This window comes from Sinohyriopsis cumingii, chromosome 15 (assembly GCF_028554795.1).
Source record: "Sinohyriopsis cumingii isolate HCF-2022 chromosome 15, ASM2855479v2, whole genome shotgun sequence".
Taxonomy (NCBI): Eukaryota; Metazoa; Mollusca; class Bivalvia; order Unionida; family Unionidae; genus Sinohyriopsis; species Sinohyriopsis cumingii.
Genome location: NC_142975.1, coordinates 145064182 through 145076839, shown reverse-complemented (window position 1 = coordinate 145076839; position 12658 = coordinate 145064182). Strand labels below are relative to the sequence as shown.

The following is a 12658-nucleotide window of genomic DNA, read 5'->3' as shown; positions in this document are numbered from 1 at the left end:
TAACTATTTCTTTAAACATTATTATTAGTGAAACACTATGTATATACACTAATTACAGCAGAGTATTAAAGCTCACACTTCACAGATTTTTGGACAAAACCATTGTATCAACATCGTGTCAATCAAGTCGCATGGTACTCACTAATGCTTCTCAGGTAAATAATCCCCAAATTGTTGAATTAAACTAAACAAGTCCAGCTTTCTCAATACCACTGGTAAATAGGTCCAATCTTTCACTCATTGTCGTGTGAGCTGCAATTATCCATTCAGCATGAATTGGCTTGATTAATGAGGTTGCAAGGTTTGCTAATACTGTGCACTGATTGTCACCAGTAACATCTTTTTCCATAATGGCATCCATGACCTGTTTAACATAACACTCTGTTATACTCTCCTTGCTTTCTTTTCTGGGACAGTGACTGAAGCAGGGGTTCTACTGTGTCATTAGCTGCCTGGTAAGCAAGCACCTGCGCAATGTTCGTAGTTTCTGATGGGTTAGGAAGTCCAGGAACTATATGGGGGGGGGGGTGATGTCTAAGTTGAATTTTACCACTCTTAAGCCACTGTGTCAACGCCATGATTGTCAGAAAGTACTGATGGTGCAACTTGATGGATAGTGGTTTAAGTAAGAGATCATTCATATGTACTTTAATAACCAATTGGCCTAATTTTGTAGGCTGCATCAGCTTCCTTTTATTTTGAGCACTATAACGAAAACATGGAGAAAGTGATTAATCTTGACAAGTGTTTTATTTGTGCTAATTGAGATGGAAGTATTGTTTTAGTGTTGTTTGCGTCGAGTTCGACTGATGTTATTTCACTTGGTCAAAAACACGGTGTAAGTATTGAACTTTCCAGGTCTTTGATTTGTGCTCATACAGGTGGTAGTTTTGTTTAAAACATTAAAGTGACCGCCATTTGCGTTGTCATAATTTATTCTTTTGTATTCTTTATTTTGGGTATTTGTAGAGATTAAACAATGAAATTTAATACCTACTAATATGCAAACTTTGACAGGCCAAACCACGAAGTTAAGTACCCACGAAAATGCCTTTCTTTATTACAAAACCATGAAAATTGAGCCCAGTGAAATAAATGATACTACAGTAAGTATATTCAGGGGTTGGCTTCTCAGATATCATCCATTCTGAACAGGTTGCCTTAATGAAACACTATGTATATACACTAATTACAGCAGAGTATTAAAGCTCACACTTCACAAAGTCATAATTGTGACATCTGATTGATTAGTCATTTTACAGTTACTCATTTATAAAAATTACTTGGAAAATGTGTCCATACTAGTTTAATCTTGATAAATTTTGCTGCTGTTATTCAGAAGACAACCACTTATACCAGCAAATGGTGTGAAAAGGTCTGAAGACCTGGAGCTGGAGAAGATTCAGTATTTCCGAACTCAGCTGCAACAAAAGCGGGAACTTGCCCAAAAGTCAATGAAAGTGGCTCTGTCTCAGGCACCTCCCCTGGAAGCTCACCATGCGGCTAAAGAGCCAACCAAACCTATGGAGTTCCAGTTTGAGACAGATAAACGAGTGAAAAAACATGGAATGGAAACAAGAGCAGATATGTCAATAAAGGACTTTGTTCATCAGCTTAGGTCCAACCAAGCATACCAGGTAATAGAGGAATATCTTACCTAAAAGTGCTTGTTTAATAAGAGTCTTGGATTCAGGATGTTAATTGTGATTTTGCTGTAACTAATGGTCTTGTGTAAATGCTGCTGGTAAAATATTTTTCAATAGCAGAAATGCATCACCTGTCACTATTGCCTTGCTTAATTTTTTTTAATGGAATTAACCTTGTCAGAAAATTATCTCATAAGAACTCTGGCCCAGTCTAACCCCCATGTCATAGACCCATGCTTGGTATCCATCCTCTTTCATGGATGCTATTGTGAATTGGTTTATAATTCTGATTGCTTTTGGAAGAAATTGTCCTTGCTTGTGTTCAAGACGCTTTCTGCTATTAGATCAGTTTTTCTGTTTTACTAGACTGAGTGATAATTCCTCAGTCCTTTGTAATAATTATTGGTTATATGGGCTCTCTTGTAATGTTTTGATTAGAATCGCCTGACCAGTCATTAGAACCAGATAGGTATGGGGAAAGGGACTTGATTGGGCTGCACAAATAAATTGGTATGGGGACAGGGACTTGATTCAGCTGTACAAATAAATTGGTATGGGGACATGGACTTGATTCGGCTGTACAAATAAATTCTTATCCTGAGGGTAGAGTGTTCCTATCCAACCTCAAAGCATAGTGAAGGAATTATGTTTTGACAGTTCTGAATGTAAATTGGGGGTTGAAATCAAAATGGTATATAAGAATAATTTTTATCCTGAGGATAGAATTTTCCTGTACAACACTGAAGCATAATGAAGGATTATTTTTCTTAAATTTGTGAATGAAAAATGGGGGTTGAATTCAAAATGCCATATCGTGAATATGGATATAGCTTTCAGAATCAAAGTACCCACTAACGTTCACTTGTTTTAAAATATTTAATGTTTACATTGAATTTTTCATGGTAGACTTAATGTTTAAACAGATATAAGCATCTGAAGTACAGTGGTGGAGACTATTAAGGTAATGGCAATACACAGCTTCCAAATTGTATAATGCTTGTAGCTTGCACAATGATACAGATGTGAACAGGGCCTCCCTTATCCATTAGATTGAGACAGACCATATATAACTAGTCCTTGACTCAACTTTGATCTTGAATTGATTTATTGTTTACAAATAATAATGAAAATTAGAATTTTTTTAAAAGCAAAAATTTCAATAGCAACTTTTTCAAATCTAAATCAGACAACCAAAATTGTGTAATCATCTTGATAGGTCAGTGAGTGAAAGGTCTTGTTTGTGACACTAACTTCGATTACTGCTTGTTTTAGTATGTAAATGTGATGTAATTAATGTTGATTATCATGAAAGAATGCTCAAGGGATGATGGAAATTGGGCAGTTTTTGTCACTTTGGGTACATTATGTAGAGTGTCATGTGATGAAAGATAGAGAAAAACCTCCCAGTGATCTACACTAGAAACACGATCATACATTTATAGGAGTGTGGATAAAAGTCAACTTGTCTGCATCAGCTTCAGTGCTTGCCTAGTTAAGTTTTATTTTAATTACAAATCTTTGGCCTTGTATTTTTTGGAGGGAAACAGTTCTAGTATTCATGAATGGTATGCATGTGGTTTAAATTAGATTTATCAGTTTGCTGCAAGTAGGTCATTTTGACCCATATTTTATTCCCCTGAACAGACTTTATCATTTATAGTCTCTTTCTCATAAACTTTGTACTTACTGTGGGGGGGGGGACGAGTGGCAGAGTGGTCTAAAGCGCTCTCCGTTACGGATTACTGCCATCTCACCTCTGTCTGCGTCGGTTCAAGTCTTGGATTCGGCTAATGTGGGTATGTGAGAAAGCTTGCCAGTAACTTCTCGTAGGTTGGTGATTCTTTCCGCGGTTTTCCTGGGTTCTTCCTCCACCATTAATACTGGCCGCCATGTATAGCCTTTCGTGTGCTGAAAAATGGCATTAAACCCTACAACATCAACAACAACATTACTATAGAGGAAATATTGTTCTTCATGCCATGAAATTTGCCAAATTCACGAATCTGGAGCCACATTTCAGTGATAGGAGACATTTTATGCCATGATGCAGGGACTTAAATATATGCATAATATTATATTGGCCCTTTTTTTAAATCTATATAAACGTGACAATAAAACAGTTTTTACATGTTTTTATTACATTTAAAAGCACAAGAATAGTTATATATATATATATATATATATATATATATATATATATATATATATATATATATATATATATATATACACTTTTCAAAACACAAGAATAATTTTAATAAATATAACAATACCATTATATATACATGAAGTTCAATGTATAGCATACGAAAGCAAGAATGAATAAGAAAGTTTCTTTATAACTGATAATACTAAATACTGCTTAGTCTTTATGAACAATGTCACTAACACTTCGTCAGTATCAGCCTCATTTTTTTTTCTCAGACCATTTCTTAAATGCCTTCTGGAAATCAAAATTCTTAACACTGGGCCCATCAACAGAAATTCTCATAAAAATTTGCAGAGTAGATACACCCATAGAATTAAGTTTGTTTTGATGACAGATTCTGGCAGCTGGAGCCCCTCTTACAGTCTGCAGTAGAAATAGGTGCAACAAGTAACCTGGTAGCTGCCTCAGATGCAGCTGGATATAAATCTTTGTTTTTCACAGCTTGATTAGCCATATTCTTTGTACTTGATACAGACTTGTTCTATAAAGTAAATTTTAAATTTTTTATTGATATAAGTGACTCTGGCCCTTTACAGTACACAATTGACAACCTTGTAGCTTCATCTTGTGTTACTCAGTTAAGTTCATACCACAAAAACATGTTATCTAAGTAAATAATCTCTAAAACACTAAGCATTCCCAAGTGCATCTCATACTTAGTTTTGTAACAAACATAAATTAACAACATGTGCAGATGACACAGAATCGTTTTGCCGACCTGTTCAACAATAGAGTATATCCCCTGTTTATTCCTTATTTCCTGCTAATCATAATTAATTACTTCTCAAAACCGACTGACAGCTTGCAGTTAGCTGCATTCATGTTCGAATAATGTCTTATTTATCATCTACCGATATGATCTACCGACTGCTGCAGATAGTGAAAATGGGTATTAAGTTGCCCAAGTTGCTTATATCAATGAAAAATTAAAATTTACTTTATAAAAATTTGTTGCCAGCAACTTTCACCAGTCAGTAAAAAATAACACCAGTTTAAATTTTTTTCACGCATTTGTTGCCAAATGTGAATCCTAGTGGAGGCCCTGACTGTATTTCACAAGTACGTGCAGACTTGCTCATCTGTTGTTCCATGTCTTGAATAACCTTTTACCTGACTTGTTAAATATATTTTGTGGCATTTGATTTGATAGCCTTGTCAATGTTTAAAACAGCAGTTGTCACATGAATTTTAATATAAGGCTTTTTAAAATTCCATACTTGTTGCTGTTTCTACTTGTGACCTCATCATTGGATATTATTATGCATGTCAATAATGTCACTGTGAGCATCTTTTTGTAAATAGCAATAATTTTTGAAGTACACATAACTGATTTCAAAACTAAATATTGCCAAACATATTGTTCAATGCAAGGTCCAAAAATGGTTTGTTGGGTTATTTTGTGATATTATAGGTTGAAAATGTCTATCTCATGATAGGTTTAAATATGATAGTACTTGGTACATGAACATAACTATCTATAAACCTGTGATGCAAAAGAAATCCTGAATTTTTAAATGTGGATGATTTGAACAATTGATTTTTTAGTGGTGGTGTTATGTATATTTAATTTGTATTGTTTGGTAGACCTTGGTCAGTAATTAAGGGTAGGGGCCTTCCTGACTATTCACATCTTTTGGGGTATTTTTTGGTAAACAACAGTTACAAAGTTCATATTTTTCTGTGATTTTAGGTTATATTTGAAGATCATTGTTACTTTAAGGTAAACTTGTTTACAGATGTTGAGTTAAAGGTCTAACTTTATTTAGAAATTAAGAGTGTTTTAGAAGCAAGTTTATGAATTATTGTGAGTTCGTTCATGGACATTTTAGATTATATCATTGTGATACATCAAGACTGTTAGCCCAGAACATTTGAAACTACTGCCACATAAACACATTAATAATTGGAATTCACTTGGAACACCACTGGAATTCAGTTGGAATTCTCTATACTTCTGGACTTGTGACTGAATTGTTAGGACTATTTGGCACATAAACACATTAATAATTGGAATTCACTTGGAACACCACTGGAATTCATTTGGAATTCTCAATACTTCTGGACTTGTGATCGAATTGTTAGGACTATTTGGCACATAAACACATTAATAATTGGAATTCACTTGGAACACCATTGGAATTCAGTTGGAATTCTGTATACTTCTGGACTTGTGATCAAATTTCTAGGACTATTTGACATTTACTCATAATACTATCAGTTCTTTTTAAATTTTTACTTTGTATTCCAACGAAATAAATTGCTGAATTTTACAAAACTTGTTAGTTTTCACTCTTTCCTGTTACTTAAAATAAAAAGAGTTGTAGCATTTGATTTTTTTAGATACATGTATTGAAATGCGTATAGAACAATGTATTGCATATTTTGTAATTTGCAGGCACCCACAAATATAGAGGGAACAGGTGCTTGCTAAAGCACAGGCAAGACCAAGATATTAATTTGCATATCAGATGATCAGTAATAACTTTGTTTTCAGAAGGAGGGTCCAAAGGGTCCAACCAAACCAGTGCCATTCAGCTTTGATGAGAAGCAAAAGAGGAAACTAGATGGCTCAGAAGAGAGCTTGACACAAAAGTTTGAATCAATGGCAGAAAAAGTTACAGCATTTCATAAAGCAACCCCAGAAAGATTTAGATCTGCACCTAAAGGTGAGGCATTGTAAGAACTCTACAACAGTGGTTCATCTCTTATATAGCCACCACATCTGCAGCAGGAAAGTGGCCTTATTAGAGGGGTGGTCTTTCAGAGAATGGAGGGAGGCTTGATTTATAGTTTTGTGGGTTTAACATCACTTTTCAGAATGTGATAGGCTTTTCTTTCTAAATGGAGAATGTCTGATTGCATTTTGCACTTTTTGCAACAATTTATTCCATCAGTTTATAGTTATTCCTCAATATACTCAGTGTTTACAAATGAAGTGTCTTGTCACCTGATATAATTAATCTGAGAGTAAAAACCAGTGCTATGCTTCTCAATAGTTAGCATTTGTCTTCTTGATAATTATTGGTAGTAATTATAGTAACTAATTATCAAAATGACATATCTAACATCTAAGGAACACAAGGCTAATCAGATTACTTACCCTCTTAGTATGATTCAAGTTGGGTACTTTATCATTGCATTGGAGTAATTGTCAGTGTGTTAAAATCAGAACAAACGTTTGTGAGATTTCTGTTTGTAAACCCCATTATGTGGCCACTCGGGGTGGGGGGTACATTTGACAGTTTTTGAACTAATATTCTGGCCACATTAGATGAGTGGCCACCCTCAAGGAGCAATTTTGAACGCAAACTCATTGGTGCCAAGGGCTGTATATGCATAGTCAATCATTTGGGAGAGGTTGTGGGCATTTGGCTCCTCTCCCACAGTGCTGTTACCGAAAATAATCCAGAAGTTATGGGGTCAGGACAGCAAGATGATTCCTAACAGATGGGACAAGTCCTGCATCACCGATCTACATGTTCTAGCAGTAGATCTGCCCAGGAAGATAATTGGCAATCTGGATCTTCTCCAGCAACTGTGGTCACAGGTGGTCCTTCCCTGCCCAGACCACCCTCTTCTCATCAGGACAGCCTTGAAAGGCAAACAGATCCAATTTTTGATTTTAGAAAGAATCTCGGGAGCAAGAAGGCCCTCCAGTCTGAATTCTTGTGAGGAAAAGTGGCATGTTTTCAGGGACTGGTGCCAAATCAACATCACCCCTCTGCAGGCCTCAATCCCTCAATTAGCCTACCATATTATTTCATACCCTTTAATTTTTCATACACAATCCAGTTATCAAAATAATAATTATTTAAATGTATCATAATTTTTTGTACATATCACTTTGTATTTTTCAAAAAAATCCATTAAATTATCGGACATAAAATTTATACTAAGAAGATTTGTTTGCAAAATAGATTGGAAATACTGTATTGCCATTTTGTTTTTACAAAAATTAATAATTAATTGTTGGTGAGAAAATACAGTGATTGACGCAGTATGAGCACCCGCAGCATAGGTCGGGGGGGGGTCACATGATCCCCCCGAAATCATACTGCAAATATATATAGCTCTGTATATAAATTCTGACAAGTTTAATCATGCAAATGAAGCTGAAAATATGTCACAAGATTGAGTTAGAAACGCTTAGTAAATATTAGCTTTAGTTTCAGACTGCTTACTAAACTAACTCTCCTGGCTGTGACTGATTTTCCACCCACCTGAAAAAAATCCCCCCCCCCCCCAATCCTGTGGGCGCCCATGTGCATAAGCTCTCTTATTGTCATACAATATCAACTGGTGTTTATTAACAAATTGTCACATGACTTCACAGACCATGTCTTTAAATATTATCGTTAATTCTCCTTATTAGGTCTGTCACTGTAACAAAACATCACGTACATTTTAAAACAAGTTCGGAAGCCCTTTGATGTTTTCTTTATCCAACAAAACCTCTTCTGTCCATGCTTGCCCTCAGTCTTGTTTCAACTGGATAACCAAAGCGCTAGGCATGTTTAATTACCGTGTAAATAACACTGCATAGCCATGTGGTTGTTGTGACAATGTACATCGTAATTAATACAAGACTGAATTGTTGATTTAAGTGTTTATTGATAGCATAATATAGTAAGGTCGTAATACATGAGGATTATCACAGTCGTCAGGTAACTGAAAATAGTCATTTTTCTCTTTGCAAAAGCTACAAATAAAAACCACCCTGAATAAATACGGTCTTGTACACTGACAAAATTTTGTTTCATCTCTCTCGCTCTTTCACATACACAGACATGTGTGCACACGCAATAACTATAACGTGATTTCAGATTATTAATTTTTTTTATTGCAATTTGACTTAATTTCTTGACAATATGGACTCATATCATTGCGTACAATTTACCAATAAATAAAACTAATACATGTTGGAAACATCTTAATCATTTTGCCAACATTACACAACATAACAGCTACATATGCTCTAAATGCAGACGAGCTTGCATACTAAGACAGTCCTCTCTCTCTCACTAATAACAACATAAATCTTTTTGATTTATTTTGATTGTAATTAGATTCTTGAGTTTAGACAGAAAATATACATTTACTTTGTACATTTGTACCATTAGGTTGTCGAGCAGCGTGTGTTCCGTAGAAATTGTTGAGGTACGATCCCTTTATTTTTCATGCACGGTCAGTACCACCAAATGATAATTATTTATTTTACATACAATTTTTGGTACACTAAAATTAATAATTATTTTTTCCTGTACGAAAAATTACATGAAATGCTGTTCTTTTCTTTGGCTCTTTGAGGAGAAACAGTTGGCCCAAATCTCTATCAAAGGCTACTGTCCCATGATATTGGACACATTCCAGCATCATGATAGAAATGATTTTGGGCATGATAGAGACCTATGGAATCTTTTAGACCTTTTTAGACTCATTGGACCAAAATCCCTCTCGATGTTTCCAAATGGAACCAATCCTGGGTTTTAACATGGCTCGATTTGAATCTATTCAAACCTCTAGCCCACACTTCGCTAAAGTCACTATCATTGAAGTCATGTTTCCTGATAGCTTTAGTTTTCACAGGTAGGACAAGTGAGCTGCATGCCCCTTGTGTCGACCTGTTCTCTCTTCAGTTCAGATCAGCGGGTTCGTTGGTTCTCTTGATAGGGTTCATTGGTTCTCTTGGTCCCCCCCCCCCCCTTCCCAAAGTGTTGTAAACCTTTGTGACAAGAACTGTTCAGGGTTCTCACACATCCCGGGAAATCAGGAAAAAGTCGGGAGCAATGATAATCATTTTCTGACTGTAAAAAAATATTTAAATTTTGAAAATGAAATATTCGGAGGGTGCAGTTTGGATCATTTGGGTGCTTGCAATAAACATATGCGCTGAGTCGATCCAAACGCTCAGTGGATTAAATTCACCTAGTAGACTTTTATTTTCAGAGTCAGCTCAGTATCCTAATCTTTCCTTACCTGGAAGGTATGAAAACCAGTATAGTATCACAAGAGGCCAACATGGGTTTAGCTGCTTACCGGATGTCCTTCCAGACTTTAAACATTGTTAGATTGAGTGATACATGCATGAAATCGATATGAAAATTACTTATTTTCTCAGAAATTGTGAGTATTAAAATCATTATGTTTTTAATTCTGTTGAAAGACATGATAAAACTACAGCATTGATGAAATGTGACCTGGTACTCGCGATTTGCTTTGCCCGTCGCTTGAGTATACAAATCTAACCCACAATTTTTAAATGTTGTACAGAAAAAAATATTAAATGAAAGTCATATACTGGTTGTAATAAAAATACAAAAACGAAAGAACACAAAATGTTCCATATTTATCTATTCTGAGAACAACTTCTGTAGTTTTGTTGTATCATGTGACCACCGCGTTGACATGTGCTCTCAGCTTGATAAATCAGACTAGCCATATTGCTGGTTTTAAACAAAAGGTATCTGAATTTCATTTAATATAATTGAATGTCCATACAACAACATTAAAAAGGAGTTTGTTGTTGATATCACTTGACTATTGGACTTCAGATTTTGTTTCAAAATTTGTGAAGTTATGTGACTAGTAATGCAAATGGCGAGTACCGGGTCAGGTTTCATTTATGCTGTAGTTTCATCTAGTCTGTCAGCAGATTAAAGACATAATGATTATAATAGTTGCCATTTCTGAGAAGATAAATAATTTTCCTATCAATTTCATGCAGGTATAAGTTGATATAACATAAGTTTAAATTTTCTAATCCCGATGGGAATATTTGGAGGAAATGTGGATTAGAAAACGGACTGCTATTCGTTTTTAAGCCAGATTTGTAGTCCAAATTGTTTGAATCTCAGCTGAAATGAGACATTGTAGTACCTTTTATTATATATTAAAAAAACGATACAAGCCCCTGTATCAATACAGGTTTGGGGACTGGTTTAACGAATTACAAGAAGACAAATTGATTTTACAGAAAATTCAGTCCTTGTTTATACAACAGTATGAAGTTTTGAAGGTCTTTTGTCAAAATTTAAATTAGCCCCTTTGGAAATGTTTTTTAAATGATGGATTTTTAACCAGATCATCTTAAGGAGATTAGGTTGTTTGTAAAATCTTGTTTGGGATTTTATTGGCACAGATAAATTCAGGGTTAACTCGTTTCGGTACAAGACAAGATTCTAATTATTTGCATTTATTGTTTTTTTTATTACTATAATAGGAAATGTTTACTTTCTGTAAGATTCATATATATTGCTATAGAATATCTTTAGAAAACTGTGGCTACCATGACTGTTGAAGACAGTATTCCCCTTCATTCTTGGTTGTACTGATCAGATAGTTTGAGTGTCAGAGACTAGTCTTGCTCGCTAATGCTGAGGTGGAAACTCTGGCATGTTCTTTGGTCCTTAACTAAACCTTAATTGAAGAGTGCTTTGAGAACCTTACTGGAGGGGGTTACCTTACAGTGGATACTGAGCATTCAGACAGGATTATTGCGCTTACTATTTTACCAATTATAGAAAATTCTCATCTTGGTGCTGTAAACTGTATCAAATTGCAAACAAATGCAGGTAGGAAAAAGAGTATAATTCTGTTTGTTTTTTTGTGTCCCCTAATTTTGGATGACACCAATATCCTGTTATTTAGGATTGTAGTTTAATTTATCATAAATTACTTTTGCAGGTTCTGCACCCAAAAGAGGTCGGTCTAAATCACCGCCAGTACTAACAGTTCCTCACACGCCCAACCTTGAAACTAGATCCCGTTCTAGACCAGTTACAGTTCAAAGTCAAAAGGAGTTGGAGGAAATGGAGATTGAAGAAATGAAAAAGTAAAAGCTTCTTTTCTACATCAGAATAAAACATTTGGAATCTTTCTATCATATTTTCTGGGCTAGAAGTTGACACTTTTTGACCGGACAGTCTGGGTTTTGTTGCATACTCTGGATCGACTTAAATATGAATTTTGTCATTCAGATTGCTTTATTGTATGTCATGTAATTTTTCGTGAATAAAAATAATACTTTTCTCCCCAAAAGTACAAAAAAATAATTGTAAAAATAATTATAATTTTGGGAAAGAGATGATGTACAAAAAGAACAGGACATAACATTGAGGACAATTTAAAAATATTTACATGATCATCAGTATTAACTTTATGTGCATCAGATATAATTGTGCTAAATTAGCATGCACTCGTAATACATGTAGTTTAAATTTGATTACCTACAAGTACATTTGGGGGAGAAAGTTAGAAAGTGAATAACCGTGACAAAGATAGGTATTTCACTGCATTTTTCTTCTCCCACTTCATGATCAAATAAATTATGCTTTGAAATGAGAGAGGGAGAGGTTTCAGGGCAATTGGAATCTATATTGTTTAGTTACCTGACAATTGTGATCTTACTCATGTACAAGGACAATACTATATTTCATTATCAATTAATACCACTGGGTAAACAATTCTTTGCTTTAATTACGAAATCTATTGTCCCAAGAACCACATGGGTTTGCATGTTATTTATACACTAATTAAATAGGCTACAGCTTTGATAAGGTCATTCCAACTTGAACCTGTCTGAGAGCAAGATTCAGCAGACTTGATCAATTTATTGAGGCCACCAATAGGAAAATGAGGCTGCCCATAAGGTATTGTGAATATGGTACTGTGTAATGCCAGGTGCTTACTCATATAAGTTCCTCAGTCAGTGACATCCTTTGTACTCGCGGACATAAGTGTTGTTCAAAGTAACAACTAGCATGAACAAATATCAAAACCATATGGCACCTAACTACAGAAGTGT

At 35.0% G+C, this 12658-nt stretch overlaps 1 protein-coding gene across 3 annotated transcripts in view; it reads left to right on the top strand.

The window, feature by feature from the left end:
• The window catches only part of LOC149782989 (targeting protein for Xklp2 homolog), a 71630-nt gene that overhangs the window by 30286 nt on the left and 28686 nt on the right, over nucleotides 1-12658 (top strand). For all 3 annotated transcript variants that reach the window (XM_089934551.1, XM_089934550.1, XM_089934549.1), the window contains 3 exons: nucleotides 1340-1637; nucleotides 6350-6521; nucleotides 11539-11686. In XM_089934551.1, the coding sequence (XP_089790677.1) occupies nucleotides 1340-1637; nucleotides 6350-6521; nucleotides 11539-11686 (618 nt within the window). The remainder of the gene's footprint in view (nucleotides 1-1339; nucleotides 1638-6349; nucleotides 6522-11538; nucleotides 11687-12658) is intronic.